The sequence below is a fragment of the Cucumis melo genome, chromosome 7 (genome assembly GCF_025177605.1).
Source record: "Cucumis melo cultivar AY chromosome 7, USDA_Cmelo_AY_1.0, whole genome shotgun sequence".
NCBI lineage: Eukaryota > Viridiplantae > Streptophyta > Magnoliopsida > Cucurbitales > Cucurbitaceae > Cucumis > Cucumis melo.
Window position 1 is genome coordinate 7,878,534 of NC_066863.1, and position 20,510 is coordinate 7,899,043.

At 33.9% G+C, this 20,510-nt stretch overlaps 2 protein-coding genes across 16 annotated transcripts; both read left to right on the top strand.

The window, feature by feature from the left end:
- The first annotated feature begins 382 nt into the window (after positions 1–382).
- LOC103487593 (protein disulfide-isomerase-like) lies at positions 383–16,194 on the top strand. 15 transcript variants are annotated; one of them, XM_051087527.1, is made up of 12 exons: positions 383–627; positions 890–920; positions 1,059–1,337; positions 1,419–1,607; positions 1,693–1,818; positions 1,989–2,126; positions 2,245–2,361; positions 2,504–2,621; positions 3,283–3,395; positions 4,150–4,344; positions 4,449–4,548; positions 16,040–16,193. In XM_051087527.1, the coding sequence occupies exons 1-10, from the start codon at positions 425–427 to the stop codon at positions 4,336–4,338; spliced, it is 1,503 nt and encodes a 500-aa protein (XP_050943484.1). In that variant the 5' UTR covers positions 383–424; the 3' UTR covers positions 4,339–4,344; positions 4,449–4,548; positions 16,040–16,193. The 15 variants fall into 15 exon arrangements, with proteins under 15 accessions (XP_050943484.1, XP_050943480.1, XP_008444171.1 ...); XM_051087523.1 differs by having other exon boundaries at positions 4,453–4,548; XM_008445949.3 differs by lacking the exon at positions 16,040–16,193 and adding an exon at positions 6,988–7,247 and having other exon boundaries at positions 4,420–4,548.
- LOC103487678 (pectinesterase inhibitor-like) lies at positions 10,376–10,889 on the top strand. Its single transcript, XM_051087736.1, has 2 exons — positions 10,376–10,511; positions 10,603–10,889. Exons 1-2 carry the CDS (start codon positions 10,376–10,378, stop codon positions 10,887–10,889), a joined length of 423 nt encoding a protein of 140 aa, XP_050943693.1.
- Positions 16,195–20,510: the final 4,316 nt, after the last annotated feature.

The following is a 20,510-nucleotide window of genomic DNA, read 5'->3' on the forward strand; positions in this document are numbered from 1 at the left end:
ATGAAAACATAGGTTGAAGAGACCCTACATAGGTTGAAGGATAGAAAGAAGGAAGAGAAATTGACAAGGTTGAAAAAGATAGAATGTGGTAAGCTTAGTATTATGGAAGCTCTAAAACTAGAATTTCCATCGACCTAAGCTCAAACAAAGGGTTAGGGTTGAGAAAACCCAAAAAGCCCCTAAAATTGTGCACTACAAGAATAAAGAAGATTGTAGAATTTAACAAATTTTGGAAATAATTAAAAGAAATCAACAACTAAAACTAAATCCACGTTGTAAAATGTAACGCCGTAGAGAAAAACGACAAAAATGAATTATAGATTATAAACGCAAAAGAGCTCAACAAAGGGGTCCATGGGAAGTCCCGAAGTGATGTGAGACAGTGAAATACGTCAGAAAAAGCATGCGAAGCACGTGATCTAAAATGGCACTATTCGTTTTCTTCTCTGACTGTGAGTCTGTGACTCAGAGCTCAACCACTAATCAACGGCTATGGCGTCCGCCATTTCTCTCTGCTTCGTTATTCTCTTTACTTTTCATTCTTCTTTACTCGTGCTTATCGTCGCCGGAACGTACGATTCTCAGGAGTTCGTCGTCGAGTTGGACCATTCTAACTTCACCGACTTCGTAAGCAAGCTCGATTTCCTTATCGTCTCCTTGTACTCTCCAGGGTATACTGAATTTAACTACTTAATTTGTAGTTCTTTTGTGTTATTTAGTCCGATTCTTTCTTCTATCTCTACTTCCATCTCGAGTTGAAGTATGTGAACTAGATGTTGCCATTGGTATTTACATTTCTTGAAATTTCATCCCTTCTCCTTGTATTTTGGTCCATCTGTACGATAGTTAAAAACTTGTTGATGATAATTATGTAATTCTCTCATTTCAGATGTGGACGTTGTAAGAAGTTGGCACCGGAGGTGATGAAATAGTTCTGTTCCTAATATCAGTAATTTGTAATCTGATTTTCGGACTGTTTTTGTTTGGACTGATTTTAACTCTCGAGGATTTAGTATTATATTTATAGCTGAACGATCACTTGTTAAAATGTTTTGTAGTATGAAAAAGCTGCTAATATCCTAAGTAAGCATAATCCTCCTCTGGTTCTAGCAAAAGTTGACATTTCAAAACAAGCAAATGAGGGACTTGCTGGATCCGATGGAAGAATTTCTATTAAGATTGTTAGAGAGGGAGGTAAGAATGTTCAAGAATACAAGGGTCCTTATGATGCAGAGGGTATTGTTAAATATGTGAAGAGACAGTATGGGCCTGCCTCTACTGAAATAAATACTCTGAAGGATGCCCAAATATTCTTATCTGACAATAAGATTGCTATTGTGAGTACTCTATATTGGCTCCTCTGATTTCATTCATACTTGTTGAAGCGTCTAGAATTATCATATTTTTTTTACTTGCAGGTTGGCATATTCCCTCATTTTTCTGGGGAGGAGTTTGAAAACTATACTATCCTAGCCAAGAAATTACGTCCTACCGAGGAATTTTTTCATACTTCAGATGCTAAACTTCTTCCTTGGGGTGAATCATCTGTACCCAGTCCCTTAATGAAGGTATTCAAGCCCTTTGATGAGCTCTTTGTTGATACTCAGGTACTTGAGAATTTTGTAAACCTATTATCCTGTGACGTATTATAATATGCTGTAAACTGGGATTCTTATGGAAGTACACTTTCAGGATTTTGACGTCAATGCTCTCGAGAAATTTGTTGAAGAATCAATTGTACCTACAGTAACTATTATGGATGGAGACCAGAGAAATCAACGTCTAGTTGACAATTTCATGTATAATTCAAATTCAAAGGTTAGAAGGAAGCTAGGAAATATTTACTGGTTTTATGTAGATGATTTAATACAAGTAATAAGAGATGGAAATTTTGTGTGAACTAGTGAACATTCCATCATTGAGAACATGCTGAAATTATTCTTTTTTCTCGAGGATTATTGATCCAAAGTCCGTTTCCAAATTTGTAGGTCATGTTGTTTATAAATTTTAGCAGTGAGGTTGCTGCTTCCTTTAAGTACAAGTATCATGAACTTGCTGAGCTGTACAAAGGAAATAACCTCAGTTTTCTGATGGCAGATATTGGTGTTAGTTCTCATGCGACTAAGGTTCATAACTCAGTATCATTTTTTGTTTGTGTTGGTTTCAGTTGTTTGGTTATTCCCACTTAACAAATATTTTCAATAACTTTAATGTTCTCTGTTCAATTTTTCTTGTAAATTACAGCAATATGGAATTAAGGATGATCAAATACCCTTCGTTATCCTACTAAGTGATGGAACAAAGTATCTGAAATCCAATGTGGAGCCTGATGAACTTTCTCCCTGGTTGAAAAAATATAAGGTGATGCCTCTCCCTCAGTTCAAGTGTTTCATTTTTCAAAATTTGCAAGGTGGTGTTTCCTTTCTCAACCTCAGTTTTGAAGGTTAATTAATTCATTTGGAGTTGTCTAGGATTTTCTGGTGATTAAGTTGCATTACTGCAGGATGGAGAATTGGAACCCTACATAAAATCTGAACCTATACCAGAGCATAATGACGAACCTGTGAAAGTGGTGGTAGCGCACACATTTCAGGACATAGTTTTCAACTCAAGGAAGAATGGTATGTATAAGGACATTTATTGGCATGCGTGAATTAAAATTGGAATCTGACTTCATTGGAATTGGAAATTGAATGTCACTTTTGGTTGGTGTTCTTGGAATCTTGACTTCATTGGAATTGGAAATTGAATGTCACTTTTGGTTAGTGTTCTTGCATTGCAGCTTGGTTGAGCAGTATCCGAATAAAGTTGTTAGTGGAGTGAAAATAAGGATTAATGTGAATTAGTTTATGGTCTGGAACCATTGAAATTGACTGGGTGGGAAGACGTGAGATATTTAATATGGAAATTACGTACCTTATGTAAGCTTTGTTTGATAACCTTTTGTTCTTGTTTTCTCACAACTTTTTGGTGAACTTTTTCACCTCCCTTGAAAACACATATGAATCCCAAGCCATATTAAAGAACAAATGAAGTTTGTAAAAACTACCTGTTTAGCTTTCTAACTTTTGGCATGGTTTTTGTCCTTGTGGAAACATTTTCTTTATAAAAAAAGTTGGTGAACTATACATGGTGAAAGTAGTGTTTATAAGCTTAATCTTAAAAAACAGAAAACCAAAAACAAAATTGTTATGAAATTTAGCCTTGGTTAATTCAGTTTGCATCAATTAGCTGTATGACTACAATAGGATTGACACTTCACTGACACGTGATTCTCTGCAGTTCTGCTTGAGTTTTATGCTCCTTCACATAAAGTCTGCAAAGAACAGGCTTCAGTCTTTGAGGATCTTGCCATCTCATATCGAAGAGATCCTGATGTCATAATTGCTAAATTTGTAAGTTATATTATGTCTTATCTTTTGTTCTTTAGGAGAGTGTTCAGAGCATTGCATTCTCAGTTTTACAGAGTTCGAAGTTAATATGCTGGAGTTAAGAAGTTTGTATTTGGAATCCAAAATTGTAAGGTAGAATTGATCGATAGATGTGCAAAATAGAGAGTGGGGAAAATATATAGTTCCTTGATAATAAATATGCAAACTTTAATAGAGTTACTATTAAAGTTGAGTATTTATCACAAAGTTGTGAAGTTGGCCAAACACCTTTTATTGTTTCTCAACTACGTTTTATTATCTTTTAAGTACTAGCTCCATACATTAAAAAATGGATCAACTTCAAAGTGACTGTTAGCATGTACAATAATAAATCCATTTTTTTTAGCGTGCATGAAAACGGTCTCAGTGACTAATAATCTAGCTCCTCATGTTAGAAATTTTATAATTTGTATTCGTGCTATTTTGTGTGATGATCTGATAATTTTTTAATATACATATTTCCTTGAAATTAACCAAAAAGAATATTCACCATGATGTCCTTTAAAGTAAATCTTTGAAAAATGTATTCTTCTGAGTCTACATGATTTGAACTTTAGTTTGCTAATAATTTTGATAATCTAAATAATCACATTTTTTTGTCGCTTTTTAAATATATTTACTTTTTAATCTTTGAACATTGACGTATGAAGTGATGTTGATACCTTTTTGGATGTTTATGATGATGCAATGCAAGATATCTCAATAACACCCTTTACAGGATATCTTTGCAAATGACATACTACATGACTTTGAGATCTGGAAACTCCCCACTGTTTACTTCAAATCGGCCGATGGGAACATATCACAATACACCGGGTATGCAACAAAGGAAGACTTCAGAGATTTCATCGAAAAGAATAGGTCTAAGCCTGCTGATAAACATTTGGATGTGAAGGACGAGCTCTAAAAGGCCGTAAGCTTTGTGTTCTTATAAATTCTCTGCAGAGTATTTCTATTTATCTTTTGATGTCACAATAGTTGTTCACAGATCTCTTTGCTTTTGCTTTGCTGACGAAGTTAGGAATAGACAAGCACTTGAAGCAAGAAACTTTTATGAAGAAAATACAGAGATGGAGACTTCTGAGAGATAGAGAACAGAAATACTCTTTTCCTCTCGGTACGGTACCCACTTTTGCTTCTTTCTTTCTTTAACTTCTTTTAGCTTCTTCTTTCTTGACTTGCAAATGGAGATACTAACTCTTACTTATGGCCATTACATCATTGGCCTTATTTCTCTCTTTGAACTAAAAATAAAAATAATGGAAAAAAAAAACCCCAAAACCAAATTTAAAATGAATGCAAAATTCATTACAACATCGAAACCCTCTGAAGCAAATTACTAAATTCCTATATGATAAGCATCTTGGAATTTCTCAATCACATTATTAAAATCTCCATAAACCAAGCCTGGCTAAGTTCATAAACGATATAGCTTCTCATTTTCTCAAAGGAAACCCTCCCAATTGTTTCACCACATTCTCACTTCTCTTCAACTCCGTTTTATCAATCATCACTGAATATTTACCACTGATACTACGTTGTAAATGGATCAAAGAAAACTGGAATACAACCCGAAATCAACGAATCAAGAACTGATTCCCGAAGAGTTGTAGGCAGAATTCCAATTCCAGAAAAAGTTTAATCACCAGCTGTGTGGGCGATCACAGTTTCCAATATTGCAATCTACATGTCGACAGAGCCTCCCATCTCCGGCCGTAGTGCAATGGTCTATTAACAGTGAACGTATGTTTTCCGAAGAGTTGGGTCAATGTGGGATGAGGTATTGCGACGTCATTTAGGCGCCAAGGTTGTGGTTTGACGGGTTTATATAATTGGTTAAGTTCCAAAAAGTTGGTCCCCCGCGAATGATTGTTATCTTGATAATTGTTACCGTTGTCCTTTCTTCTAAAATCCCAAGTGATTTTGCCCCAAAGGAAGACGTGGCGTGAGTTTATGGCGAGAGCCATTGAATGAGTTCTAGGCCAAATGAATTCTTAGGGGGGTGTTTGGGGATGAAAAGGAATAAGGGAGAAAAGTATAAGGAATTGGGATTATGAAAGGGAAAGATTATTTTATTCCTTGTTTGAGAGAAGGATTATGTGGCAAGGATTACGACCTAACTTTTTTTTTGTTTTTTTAATTCGATAAGAATTGAATTTTTTCATTTTCGTTTATTTTTTAATTTGTATAAATGAATTTTTTTGTTAAACAACTATGGTTTCTTTTTATTTATGACATTTCTATCGTAAATTATGTTCCATTACCTATTTAGAAAACAATGACATTTTTGAATGTCGAGTATGCAGTGTTTGTCGACCTTTCTATAAATTAATTGATTACTCATCATGAAATATCGGAAAACAATTCAACATAAATAGTGAATGTCGATTACAACATACAAACATATAATGCAAAGTAGGAAAAAAAACATGAATCCAAGGACACAAAAACAAAAAATACAAGTCATGCGAAGGAAAGCGAAACAAAATCACGAGTTATTATGGAGAAGGACCCTGCAATATGCGACCTTCATCAGATCAGGCATGTCGACAAAGGTTTTCATGAGCGACACCTTCTTTGTCACTATTATCATGCATTTAATGAGGTCCTCCACACTAAGGCCCAGAATGAATTCCATATGCATAATGACCTCATGTCACATAATGTCTTCTTTCTGGCTAGCTTTATCTGACCATTTTGTAATGGTTTTAAGTTGATCGTTCGCACAGTCCATGGCGTCTCGAATGAGGTTGTAAGTCTCGAACGCCTGCATGTCGCGCTTCCTCTTTCAATTGCTAGAACCTAGCCTACAATTGTTGGACCTACTAGATCGTTTGGTCATCATGTCGTCGGGCGACATGTTCATCTTGGGGTTGCACACAGGCGAGAACTCTTTATCTAGGCCATCCTTTGCTTGCACACCGTTGCTGGGTCCTGACACGTTTTACCTGAGCAATTGTTACAGATGGGTGTAAAATTATGTAGAGCAGTTTTTTCCGTTTTAGCTATCGCATCCGTCAGTGTACTAGATATTCTCAACTGTTCAAAATTTTTCTATAACTTTTGTGTTTACAATTAGACTATGCAATTAAACAATAACTAACTCATTCAATTACATATAAACCCTTACCACAAAATGGTATGATGCTCTTGCCTTTGTTATCGTTGACTAATATTGAAGTACCATTCCATATAACTAGGCCCAACATCTATGTCGTTGATTAGAGATCCACTTGCAATTAAATTCTCTTGATCTTTCGAAAGTGAAATTTGGGGAGCTAAATATCTAAGGGGTGTTTGCAAAAATAACAAACTATTTTATGATAATATGACCCGTGTTACTACATTTTCTAAATTGCAAAAGTAGTAAATTTAAAAGCGGATAGCCCTTTGCTAGCTTTTTAATAACCCGTCTGACATATTGAATTACTTGACATATTTGTCATATTTTCAATTTAAAAAAAGAGGTGTTATAGGTTGATTTTTTCTAAAATTTTTTGTCATATGATGCAATTTTTCAATATCTAACCAAATCATGCTTGTGTCAACCATGTAGATTATGTGAATACATTCAGGCGTCTGTATCACAAGGTTCAAGGATTTGTTGCATCATCCCAAATTGACACGTTGTATGATCTGGATAATGCCACTCCACCATGAAAATACATATGAGCTTACATTTGGATGTCTATATCTCATAACTCGCGGTGTAATGAAGTGGCATGTCTTGTATTGTGTGGTTATATGACTCCCACATAATCTACAGATGTTTTAAATTATTAATAAAACAATGAAATTAAAGGTTATTCATGGTAATATCATGAATTGAATTGTGCTTGATTATATGCAAGTTTGTCAAATATATACAAATACTGAAGTAGAACATGTGTAGTGTTTAACTGATAGAGAAGTCTTCATTCTATATGTAACAATCATCGGTCCAATATAAGGGGTTAATAAACATGTTAAATATTGTTAAGAAATTAAAAGTACCTAGTGTATTACTAACAACTTATCACCTAGGTTATCCTCATATCGATGGAGTGGCCAAGGTGTTAGGAGAGGAAATCGATGTTCAAATTTGTAGCAATAGAAGAGGGTCTGCAATATCTTTCCCATCAATAATAGTTGCCTTGCATAATTATCTATACAACATGCAAGATAACTCTTTAACTATATGTCATAATATTGTTAAGATCATCCAATAGAGGGAGGTACATCAAGTGCACTTGACTGTTGGATTTATCGGGAAAAACCAATTCGCCAATAAGTGTGAGGATAGAGGCTCGAGTATACAATATGGTCAAAATTGTGAAATTGCTATGCTAATCACGACAAGTTGAGACAACCTACCTTAAGAACACTATCATTTGTCTCTACTCCTAGTAGATCATAATACAACTAGACTCAATTATAGTTAAGTGACTTAGTAAGTGATTGTTTGCGAATGGGAAGTTTGAACTGGATTGCTACGTCTATAAGGTGATCGTATACTCTTCATGCACTATATGGAAGATATGTGTCTTCTGACACCATCGCTCTACCAATGTTGTGATGAGATGCTAATCAAGTTGCACAAATTTAATACGTGCAACTTCATAGAATTCAGATGCACATAAATAGTAAAAAATACGTGGGTCTGGATCTTCCTATCGTCAGATAACTTCCTCTCAACGCTTACAATGTAGAGCATCCACATGCACATCCTCCCATATGGTCCGTGATTGATGACTTTCCTAGAGGTGTAAAATGAAATGGTCATATGGTTCTGTACTAATGTCACTATCCATCTAATGTCTTTCAAATAAAATCTGGAGTAGTTAGAATTTACAGCAAATAATCATAATTAGAACTCCAAGTGGATAATCATTAGAGATTATGAATAAAATTAATTTTTTTGTATTTGTGGTCATTCAAATAATTATAGAAATTACATCGAGATTACATTAAAGTGAAACACAAACACTACACATGAAATTTCTACTTTAAATATGTCCTATTCACCTCGTTTGGGACATTTTCGTTGATTATGTCATTATCTGTAAACAGTGCAACACGAGGGAACTGTTGTGCCCCTTCTATCCATCTCGCTATACATCTGTGAGATGCATGTTCTGTCTATACTCCTTATTGTTGTTTCATTCAGATAAATAAATAGAAAGTTGGGATCTTTGTCGGGGATATGCTCAAACTAAGGTGAATAACAAGACATGTAGGTGGAAATCTTATAGTAATTATTCTATGTAGCAAAAATAGTCCACACCAAGATTTCTACATGTTGCAGTGGCATGGGAATATGAGATTCCGTAACTTTGTGATTTGTTACATGTGCACGTCCATTTGTTTAGCTTCACTTGATGTGTAAATCCACCTTTCAGTGTTAATGGATTAAATGTAGATGTTACATTGGACAAACTTGTCTGATGATCGTATATGTTAACTTCATGTGTGTGTTTGCACGTCTTTCCCATCAACGTAATTTCTTTATTGCATACTTATTACAGAAACCAATAACAAGTTATTGAACATTGAGTAATCATAGGGTACAAGTTATTCTTACATTAACCAATAACAAGTTATTGAATATTGAGTAATCATAGCGTAGAAGTTTCAAATAATTATATACAAGATGAATATACCTTGTAAAACTTTCGCCCGATTCAAGAGCAGCTCCTATTTCTACCCGGTGAGTAGTAAAATAAGCAATTGTTCGGTAGAATATGGCTTGTGCGAGTGCAGGAACTATTTGGTGTTCATGATATCCTTTAAGCCTTCAACCAGAAGGATTTGAATGATACGAATATAGACTTTGATACTAATCTTGATATAGAAAATTTGGGGTTTGATAATTTGATGGTTGGTATGGTATTCAATTCGAAAGAAGAATTGAAAATGAAGTGAAAAGATACACAATCATGTGACACCATGACTTCGAAGTAAGTAAACGAGGGATGTTTGGGCTATAAGGTGTAAGAGATACACCACTTATTGACGTTTAGACTTCGTGCAATTCATAGAAAAAAAACATGGAAAATATGAAATTACACAATACAATGGCCCTCATTCTTGTTTGTACGCAAGATTAAGCAGAGTCATAATTAGTTGGACTCTAATTTGATTGCAGCTGAGTTAAGTACCATTATGAATAAAGAAATTATGTCGCTGGGAAAGATGTGCAAACACGCATAAAGTTGACATATACGATCATTGAATAGGTTTGTCCGATGTAACATCTACAGTTAATCCGTTAACACTAAAAGGTAGATCCACACATCAAATGAAGCTAAGTGAATAGACATGCACATGTGACAACCGGAAAAGTTACAGATTCCCATGTTTCCATGCCATTGCAATGTGTAGAAATCTTGGTGTGGACTATTTGTGCCACATAGAATATTACTATAAGATTTTCACCTACATGTCTTGTTATTCACCTTAGTTTGAGCCTATCCTCGACAGAGATCTCAACTTTCTATTCATTTATCCAGATGAGACAACAATAAGGAGTGTAGACAGACCATACATCTCACAGATATATAACGAGATGAATAGGAGGGACACAATGGTTCCCTCACGTTGCACTGTTTGCAGACAAGAGGGACATAATGGACAAAAATGTCCTAAACGAGGTTTAAATGAGAAAATTCAAATTTTAACATCTAATTAGTTGTATCTTTTAAATAAATAAATAAAACTCATCTTAGTTGTAATTATGTCAAAAAAAATTGAAAATGTGATTATTCCTGAATTGATTTTAGTTAATTTGTTGAAGATAAAACAAACAAACAAAAGGCTAAAATAGGTTGTTTAATTTTGTAACTAACAACTTTCCTTTCTCCTCCATAAGAAAAAACCGTTTCTCTAAATTTCATCCATATATATGTATTGATCAAATGACCCACATCAACGAGGACACAATATTGGAAAAGAACAAAGAAAATAAAATGGCCAATAACTCTTGTCTCGTCATTGTCTCTCTCATTGGAGTTCTTTTGTTCACCATCATTTCAAATGTGGCATCATCTAACGATGTCGTTTCCACCATCTGTCCAAAAACTTCAAATCCACCATTTTGTTCAAGTGTGTTGAAATCTGCAGGCACTACAAATCTAAAAGGCTTGGCTGTATACATCTTAAACCCATACAAATGCTCGCGAATCTTTGACCTTAGCCAAGTCACTTACAACAACCACCACCAATCCTCAACTTAAGCAACGATATTCGTCTTGTGCTGAGAGCTATGATGAAGCTGTTGGTGACATTGAAAATGGCCAAAAGGACTTGGCACTTGGTGACTTTAATGCTGTCAATATTGTAACTTCTGGTGCCATGACAGAGATCGACGACTGTCAGGATAAGTTCTCGCAGCCGCCGAAGGATACATCGTTGCTTTTGAAGAATGGCAAGACTCTAAATGATATATGCAGCATTATTTTGGTTATATCTAATCATCTTTGAGGGCTATGTACTTTTGAGATTTTTATCAATAAATAATATGAAATTGAATTGTTAATATATATATATAATAACACTACAATGCGATGGTGATTGGGATTGATTTTGGTTAAACTCTAGAAGATAAGAAAATCAATCAGTAGATAATTCCAATAAATCAAAATAACTAAATAAAAAATCAGACTCGAAAGATAATATTCCTAATAACACATATAGATGTATATTAATAGATAATTCTAACAAAAGAAAAATTACTGAAATTTTATAAATATTTTGTTATATTTAAAAGCAATCATTAAGATAATTCACATAATATAATCTCTTAAATTTATGCGACCTTTCAAGAATACCTTAAGCCATTTAGTTTACTGATCCAGATTTATATAATATATAGTTACGTGTATTAATTTGAAGTGTTATATTTAAAAACAAAATTAGTTTCCAAAAATAACTAATAAACTATAATTTCAATATTTGACAAGAGGAAAAATATGTATAATAATACGTAAGGAATAGAGCATTTTAAATATGTTTAATGTATATATTATCGTTTAAATAAGATCATTTAATGTATATATAATTAAAATAATAATTAAATTAAAAACAAATAAAAATAACCAAATAAAAAACATCAAATTATATCAAACTTAAATAATTTATTTAATTCGTTAGATGTGATATAGTTACATTAATTGAAATTTAAATAACAAAGAAAGGAAAATCATTAGTTATACATTAACTTATAATTCTATTAAATGACTCATTCCAATTTCAATCTTGGAATCTTTTGCTAGTTTTAGAGTTTTTTCTTTTCTTTTCTCCAATGTTATTCCTCACATGGTGTTGACACGACGACAACATCAAACGATGTAGCATCAAACATATATCCAAAAACTAGAAATCCATCATTATGTGCTAATGTGTTGAAATCTAGAGGCAATCCATAGCTAAAAGTGTTAACCACTTGCATTCTCAAACTTACATGTACAAATGCAGAAAAATATCTAAATTTGGCCAAATCTCTTGCAGCAACGACGACCAGTTCTCAAGTTAAAAACTGATATTTATCTTCCTACTAGAGCAATGAGGAGGCCATGGTGACATTAAGAATGCTAAAAGAAATTTATTTGGCCGTTAGTGATTTAAATTGTGTCAAATCCATGTGATTGAGCCCATAGGTATGATCCATGAACCAGACCAGGCTGAAGTCCATAAAAGCTCACCAGAGAACTCTATAAATAGAGGAGTTCTCTTCATTCGTAAAAGGAAAATTTTTGACTTTAGAAGGTCTAGAGAGAATTCTCCCAATAGATAGAAGACTCCTCAACTCCTGAAGTCGGATACCCTCGAAGATTGAAGTTCCTTTGAATATACAAGCTTTCTTCCAAAACTCCAACTTCAAGAACATCCTCGAAGACTGAAGCTTCTTTGAAGATACAAGCTTTCTTCCATGACTCCAACTTCAAGAACATCACGTGTTTCGCTTCCTCAAATCAAGTGTAAGGATCCAGCTGAGAGAGAATCAGAGGATCAAATTCTAGAGATCGAACCACATCGCATCAAATCAACATAAATTCAACATCAACACAAGTTCAACTCACGAATCAAATTTCTTCGAAAATCTCGTGTGAACAGTTAAATGTCTAAATTAATTAAAAAAAAACTCTAAGACCTATATAACACAACCTGCAAAAACAACATAGGATTATTTTTGTGATTCTCAGTTTTCTATAGTAAGTCAAGAACTTCAAATAGATAATTGGACCATACCAAAGATAGATGTTAAAAGTATATGTCAAATTGGAAAATTTGATTTTCTTCAAGGCTATCAAATCAAAACTAAAGAACATTTAGTCTTAATAAATAAACTTTTTGAAACTTTTTCTCTATTCTCTAGATAATCAATTCTTCGACATCAGGAAAATATAAGTTTCTTCATATAGGCTTTGTTCAAGTTGTTATAAAGCCTCATTTTATAGGATTGGATTAGATACTCCTATTCTTTTAATATTACGAGATAAAAGACATAGAAACTTTTCAAATTCTATACTATCTGTAATCGAATCACATCTTGAAAAAGGACCGATTTACTTTAATTGTTATCTAAATTTTATTATTTCATTAAGTGATCCAAATATACTTCATTCTTTAATCTTGGTATCAAAATATTAAATATGAATTGGGAACCACAAACCGAATCCATCCTGGGATATTTCGGATACGTTATCAATTGATGCACACAAATATATCTCCTAGAGTGCTTAGAACTTCTCCTAAAGATCAAACTCTTCTCATGGAATTAGCCAATACCGAACACTCAAATACCTTCACTCCAAAAATGTTATTTTGGAACCAAATTAACCATAATCCTAGATGGAGTCTAGAAGATGCCTTTAAACATTAATTAAAAATTCAAAATTGACTCAAATTGTTGAAAACGAGGACGGAAGCGTAGAAATACAATTCCAATCCCAATATGCAAGATTAGAACTTCCTAGATTTTCTACTACCTACGAACCTGCTCGTTCAAGTACTTCTATTAACCTTTAAAGAGTACGGTTCGATACTATAATACCACAATATTTTTATGCAAAAGAAAGATACCCAACCTTATCTCTAACTCATTTTGATATGCAAAATATTAATCAACTAAATGTTATCTCTAAACCCTTTTCAATAAATAAAATAGTTCTAGATAATGAATTTTGGTCAAACAATAATAAACTTTTAAGAGATATTTTTTTTTGAATATTTTAGCAAAATTGAACAAAATGAAATACATGGAGAACATTATAAAACCATGGAAAGGTTAAAAACAAATATATAATTTTTCTAATGAATGAAACATAGAACCTATTATCAAAATCTTACATTTTGAATACATCAAACTATTAATACAAATTCATCATCACCAACTTGGGAAACTACAAATCCAAAAAGACAAATAACTTTCTCATATACACCTTTGGAAGAAATTAAGTTTCAAAGTAGTAAAGCTTCTCCTTTAAAATGATAAACTCCTATGAAATTGAAACAAAAACACCAACCAAGTAGAAAAAATAGAATCTAAATTTGAATCTCATCATTACTGTGTTAATCACAACCTCAGCCCATAAGATAAAACATAACCTTTATTTAAACCTTCTGAAATTTCAGATAAAGATTTAAAACTAATTAATTTCTCAAATAAAGAATTTTACTGTAAGGCCCCAAAATTTAGAAATTTAATATTATTATCTTAAGTACGATTTTGAGATTTTGAGTGTTATTTAAATGTTGAAGATTTTATCTTATGGAGATTTGATTCTATTGGATAATTTAAAATATCAATTTTTTTGTTGAGTTGAAATTTATGTTTGTTTTGGTTATGTATGTTTGGGGGTATTTTTGGGACTTAAGGACTTAACAATTGTATTGTGAGAATAAAGTAATGACTTATGAAAATATAGTTTGATAAAATAAAGATGATTGGTTGGTTGAGGAGAGAGATTATGTGACTTATTTGGGAAAAGATAAAAGAAGAGAAAATGGAGATTTGGTGAGATTTAAATGAGGAGAGAGAAGATTGGTTTGTTTTGGAAATAAGATAAGGAAAAGGAAAGAAAAATAATGTTGGAATTTATTTGTGTTTAAATAGGCTTCGAGACCCGTGCACCATAAAACCCATCATCTTCTTCCTTGAAAAAAAAGAGAAAAAAAAAGAAGAAGAAAAAGGGCGAGAAAACCCTAGCTGCCGTCGAGACCCGCCGCCGGAAGTGGATCGTAAGCCATCAGTCGAAGTCATGAACCCGACTCGCGTCTCTTCCTCTGCAACCCGAGCCGTCTCCGTTCGACCTCCTCCGCTTGGAAGCCGTCGCCGATCGGCTGTGTTCCGTCACAGCCCGTCGCTCACCGCTGCAAGACAAGCCGTCGGCCGCGCAAGTCGCCGTCAAGCCCTAACCGTTAGCCGTCGCTCGAACCCGGAAACCCGACCCGCGCGCCCGCGCCTCCATGACCGCGTGAAGTCGATCCGACCTGCGTCTCTTCTCTGCAACCCAACCCGAGCCGCGCCTACGCCGTAGCCGAGTCGCATGCACGCCACGCCTGCCCGAGCTGTCCTGCACGCGCGCGAGCCGCCGCTTCGAGCCGCCTTCTGCTTTCTAGCCACCTTCTGCTTTCTAGCCGAGTCGCCTAGCCGCTTCACCTGTCTTTGAGCTGCTAGCCTGCTTTCCGTTCTTTTCACCTAGTTTGGAAAGTTTGATTGGGTTGTGGAATACCTAACTAAGATTTGAAATTGTTGGATCTCAAATAATTTAATTTTGGAGTTAAATTAAATTATTTCTCTTAAGGAACATCTTGGACCAATTGATTCCAAGAGCGTGGGATTTCTTCGATTAAGGGCTTATTCGTGGCAACCTCGACCTAGAGTAAGTTATTTCGACTGAATTCTTGGGTCCTTGGTCGTTTGTCGGTTAAGTTATGTACAATGATGTTTTCTAACTATTTAGGACTTCGTTGCTTGGGAAGCGTGCTTTATTGTTAGAATTCGTTAGAGCAGATCTCCAGGTAAGAGATTATACTACTAGACCTACGAATGAAATTAAGAGATCGCATGTATTTGTAGTTATGCATACTGATGACTAGATTGCATAATGACATGGCAATTAATGATGATATGATATGACATGATGACATGATGACATGATATGACATGATGATGTGATGTGGCGTGATGATATGACATGACTTGATGATGTGATGATGGTTTGTTATGGCTAGGGTGTATGTTAGCTTATCCTATTAGAGTCGTACCTACATGGGTGTCCTTCGGGATCACCACCTTTTTAGGACTGCACAGTCCGACGGGACCGCCAGTTGGGCATTGACATAGACATGATTCGAGTGATTCGACGGGATCGCTCGCAGCCCGATTGTCTTAGTGTTTCCTCCGGGTACACTACAGACCAGTTTGTCCTAGGTGTTCCTTTGGGTTCACCGAAGACCAGTTATTGTTCCTCCGGGATCACATGTTGCACGTGTTCAAGAATGTGCCAGTTCTTGGGTACCACTTTTAGGACTCTAATAGGAAGTTAATAGGCACCTAGTGTAGTGGGACTAGTAATGGGTCCCTTACTGAGTATTTTCTACTCACTCTTTCCATTTCTATTTTTCAGGCAGGGGCAGAGGTAAGGGTAAAGGCAAGTTGGTGTGCGACCAGAAGTGACCGTGGTGAGCCATAGGGATCTCTTGCTTCCGCTTTATGTCCTAGTTTAGACTTTACTGTTTGCATTTTTTGTTATTATTTGTTATCTCTTTAAAATTAGGTAGGACCCGAGTTAGGATTTTATTTTTATACTTATCTCTAGTCACATTTGTTTATGCTTTTAAATTTAATTTTGAGGTTTTGTTTTATTTTTATCCAAACTTTACAAATTTTATTTATCTTTTAAATTAGTAATGACTTCGACTTAGTATAAGGAGTTGGGTCATTACACTAACAATATTTTAGACAAAATTAATCTCCCATTACAGCACTCAGATCTAAATGCTTCTAAAAAACCCATCCACATCAAAATCATTACTATAAATGAAACCCTGGTGAAAACAATATTTACAAGCCAAAAGATAACTTTTGAAGATAACAATCTCAAAGAACAACTTCAAAGTCTTACTCTAAAAAATAACAAATCAACTTAAGCTCAATACACAAGAAATGCAATATGAAGAAATTATTATAAAAATGGAATATAGATGACATGATTGAACATCAAATTCTAAATTTAATGCATGAAACGACCTTAACAGCTATTACTTATAAGATATGTCAAAATACAGACCACCAAATTACTCTGATCCTCATCTTTGGATTTACTGGAAATCTAAAGGGAAGGTGGGATAATTTGTGTACTCTCAAGCGACAGCATGGATTTTAACCTCCATTAAGGTTGAACAAAGTGGTCCAGGTATAAATCTAAAGCAAGATGCTGTAACAACTTTAATTTATACCATTGCTAAAAACTTTATAGGAGATCCCGTTCAATTCCAGGAATGAAGTTCTAAAATCCTTTCAAAGATGTTTTTTTTAAGCAAGATGTTGGTACAAAGATGTTTTTTAAGCAATGTCTTTACTCGAACAAATTACAATAATCAATATCGGAAATAAAATTTTCTTCCAGGATTATCAAAGTTATTCGTTGAAAAGGTTCGCCAAACTATGAGACAAACCTTTCGAGCAACAATCCCATTTGATAATTTGATTTATGGGGAACTAATTAATTTTATCAATAATGAAGGATTAGCTTTATGTATGGACCTCGAATTGAAAACAAAAATAAAAGATGAATTCCAAAAACAAGAGCTTGGATCTTTTTTGCCCAATATAGTTATGAAAAAATACAAGCTTCTTCGATATGAAAAAGCCCCAAGATATACAGAAAATAATTCTTATGAAAACCTTATAGGATCCATGGATATTATCAGAACTACTAGAACAAACAAAATTATACATCCACACCAAAGAGAAAAAAGAAAAAAGAAAAAACAAGAATACTAAGAAAATAAAAGAAGTTTTCTCTGCTACAAATGTTGACAAAAGGAACATATAGCCCCATCATCTTCTGACAAGTAATGAATTTTCTTATGACCAAAATTTTGAAATTTAAGGAAGTTTAGATAATACTGATTCCGAAAAATCATCCTTCTCCAGTGATAATCAAATAAAAACTTGTACGTGCAATAAAAACATAAATGTCATCTCAAGAGATCAAGAGATTCTTTTTTAAGCTATTAGGCAAATTGAAGATCTAGAAATCAAAAAAGGAATACTTTGAAAAATTAAAGGGCCATATTATACAAGAAACCAAACAACAAAGTATTCAACATTATAACCTTAAAGTTATATTTTCTCGATTTGAACCTAGAACAAAGTCAGTAACTATTCCTGATCTTCAAAGAGAAATAAATACAATAAAAGAAGAGATTTCTAACATTAAAAAGAAAATTTTGAAAATAAATTTGAACTTCTATCCCTCTAAACTCAACAAATAATTGACCAACCTTCAACTTTTGAAGATCACATTGAAAATATTCCTCATGATTGTTTTATCAATCTTATCAATCATGTTCAATTACAAAATGGTATTCTGGCATTAACCTTGTTATCAATAAAGATATCAAGTGTGACTTTAAAAGTCTTGATTGATTTAGACCAAGAAATCATTTTAGGAACCCCATTCCTTTCTTAACTATATCCTTTTTCAGTAAATGAAAAAGGAATGATCTTGAGGATTCTAGATCAATAAATTATGTTTAAATTTGTAAACCCCATATCTACTTAAACAATACATTTTGGTCAAAGTTCTTCAATCTATAAAACAACAAAATGTTGGCTTACAATACATCAAAACCTTTCACGAATAAAAAATCCCTACTAAAGCCAGATCTATACAAATGAATGCTAAATTATTACAATATTATCATAAAGAAATCCAAGAGCTTTTAGAAAAAATCATTACACGACCAAGTAAATCACCTTGAAGTTGCGCTGTTTTTTATGTTAATAATCAAGCTAAAATTGAACGAGGAGTACTTCGCCTTGTAATCAATTATAAACCTTTAAATTATGTATTAGAATGGGTTCGTTATCCTATACCAAATAAGAAAGACTTAATAAACCGAATAAAAAAATGTCTTATTCTTCTCAAATTTCGATATGAAATCTGGATTTTGGCAAATCTAAATTACTGTGAAAGACAAGTATAAAACAACATTTAATGTTCCATTTGAACCATATGAATGGAATGTGTTAGGACAACAAGCTCCCCAAATATCTCCACAATGGTATGATATTGTTCACTTTGGGTGTACACCCTCGTGACTTTGCTTTTGATATCATCCTAAAAGGCCTCATACCAATGGAGATAGTTGTCTTCACTTATATATCCAAGATCATCCCTTATCTAACCGATGATATTCTCTGTCAGCAAGAATATAACAAGTACTTCCAAAGACATGAAAATACTTCACATTAGGCTTTTTTCCCTTCTATAGTTCATATAAAGTGACAGTAGTTCCAAATCGAGTCGTAACTCTATTGTGAATGTGATAAGCTGTGTTAACGGCTTCTGCTAAAAAATTTAAAGGCAAACCTTTGGCATGTATTATGACTCGAGCCATTTCTTACAGAGTTCTGTTTTTTCTTTCAACCACTCCATTTTGCTGACGAGTTATAGGAGCATAAAATTCATGATGTATTAGTTCCGACTCACAGAAGTTATTTAGATCTTCATTTTCAAACTCCTTACCATGATAGCTTCTAATCCTAATAATCATTTTCCCTTTTTCACGTTGCAAATTCAAGCAAAGGGTGATATAACTTTTAGCAGTATCAGATTTACCTTCCAACAACCCAACCCAAATAAATTTGGAAAAATCATCCACAGCAACAAATATATACTTCTTTCCTCCAAGATTTTCAGTTTGCATTGGCCTCGTAAGATCCAAATGTAGTAGTTCAAGAATTCTATTTGTGGAACATTCTTTTAGACTTTTATGAGACACTTTGGTTTGTTTTCTAATTAGACAATCTCCACAAAAGAATTTGCTATTGATGTCTATTTTTAGAATACCTACCACAACCTCATTTTTTTATAGCTTTATCTATGCTCTTTAAGCTAATATGCCCCAACTTTCTATGCCACAACCAGATTTGATCTTCTTTAGTTGACTGACATATATCTAAGTTATTAGAGATTTAATGGTAAAAATTATCTGTCTGTCGACTACCACTCATAAATACATGATTATCTTTGTCAACTACAACACAATTGGCTTTGCTAAAATTCACACTGTAACCTTGATTGGATAGCTTGCTCACACTAATTAGATTTGCTTTTAATCCATCCACATATCTAACATCATTTAGACAAGGTAGATTATTCTTATCAATGTTTCCTTTAGCTATGATTTTTCCTCTTGCACCATCTTCTAACATGACCTGAGGCACATTCCTTCAACTCAGAGAAGAACGACCTGTTTCCGGTCATATGTTTGGAACATCCACTATCAAAGTACCAGGCATCATTCGTAGCTTGAACAATTGTAAAGGGAATATTATAGTGTTATGACGATTTAACTCTTCAGACCATACGACTTTTTTTTTCCTTTGTTTCAATTTTTGAAAGTTGATTTATGCTTTAAACTGCCATACGCTGCCTCTCGTTGCCACCATTTGTCTCTTAATAGTTTAAAACAAAAAGGTCTGATATGGCCTTTTCGATCACAGTAATAACAAATCCATCTTGTAGTTTTAGTTGGAGGATTAACACTGTCATTGTAGGAACTGTTTCAGTTTCGTCTTTTACTAAAGCAAGAACAAACTTTATTTCAATTGTAGGTTTAATACTTCTCTCTGAAGCATCGAACCAAGACCATATTTTCTTGAACTATTCTGTCCTGAATTTAGTATTAAGTCTAAATTTTCAAATCCTCAATTTAATATCTTCGCAAATTTTATCGTCTGATCGTAGTCATTCTGAACTTCTTTCAATTTCAGCTTTAGAGATGATATGACAGACATTAATCGTAGTCATTCTGAGCACGTCACGGAGTGTCGTCGTGAGTGACGTGCTCCATGTGATGGCTGAT

Excerpts from the sequence above, each read along its gene's own strand:
- LOC103487593 (XM_051087521.1), top strand. The coding sequence starts at position 425 with ATGGCACTATTCGTTTTCTTCTCTGACTGTGAGTCTGTGACTCAGAGC. Across the intron at positions 921-1,058 it reads GTAAGAAGTTGGCACCGGAG|TATGAAAAAGCTGCTAATAT; the intron begins GTGATGAAATAG and ends AATGTTTTGTAG. Across the intron at positions 2,622-3,282 it reads TTTCAACTCAAGGAAGAATG|TTCTGCTTGAGTTTTATGCT; the intron begins GTATGTATAAGG and ends GATTCTCTGCAG.
- LOC103487678 (XM_051087736.1), top strand. The coding sequence starts at position 10,376 with ATGGCCAATAACTCTTGTCTCGTCATTGTCTCTCTCATTGGAGTTCTT. Across the intron at positions 10,512-10,602 it reads AAATCCACCATTTTGTTCAA|CCAAGTCACTTACAACAACC; the intron begins GTGTGTTGAAAT and ends CTTTGACCTTAG.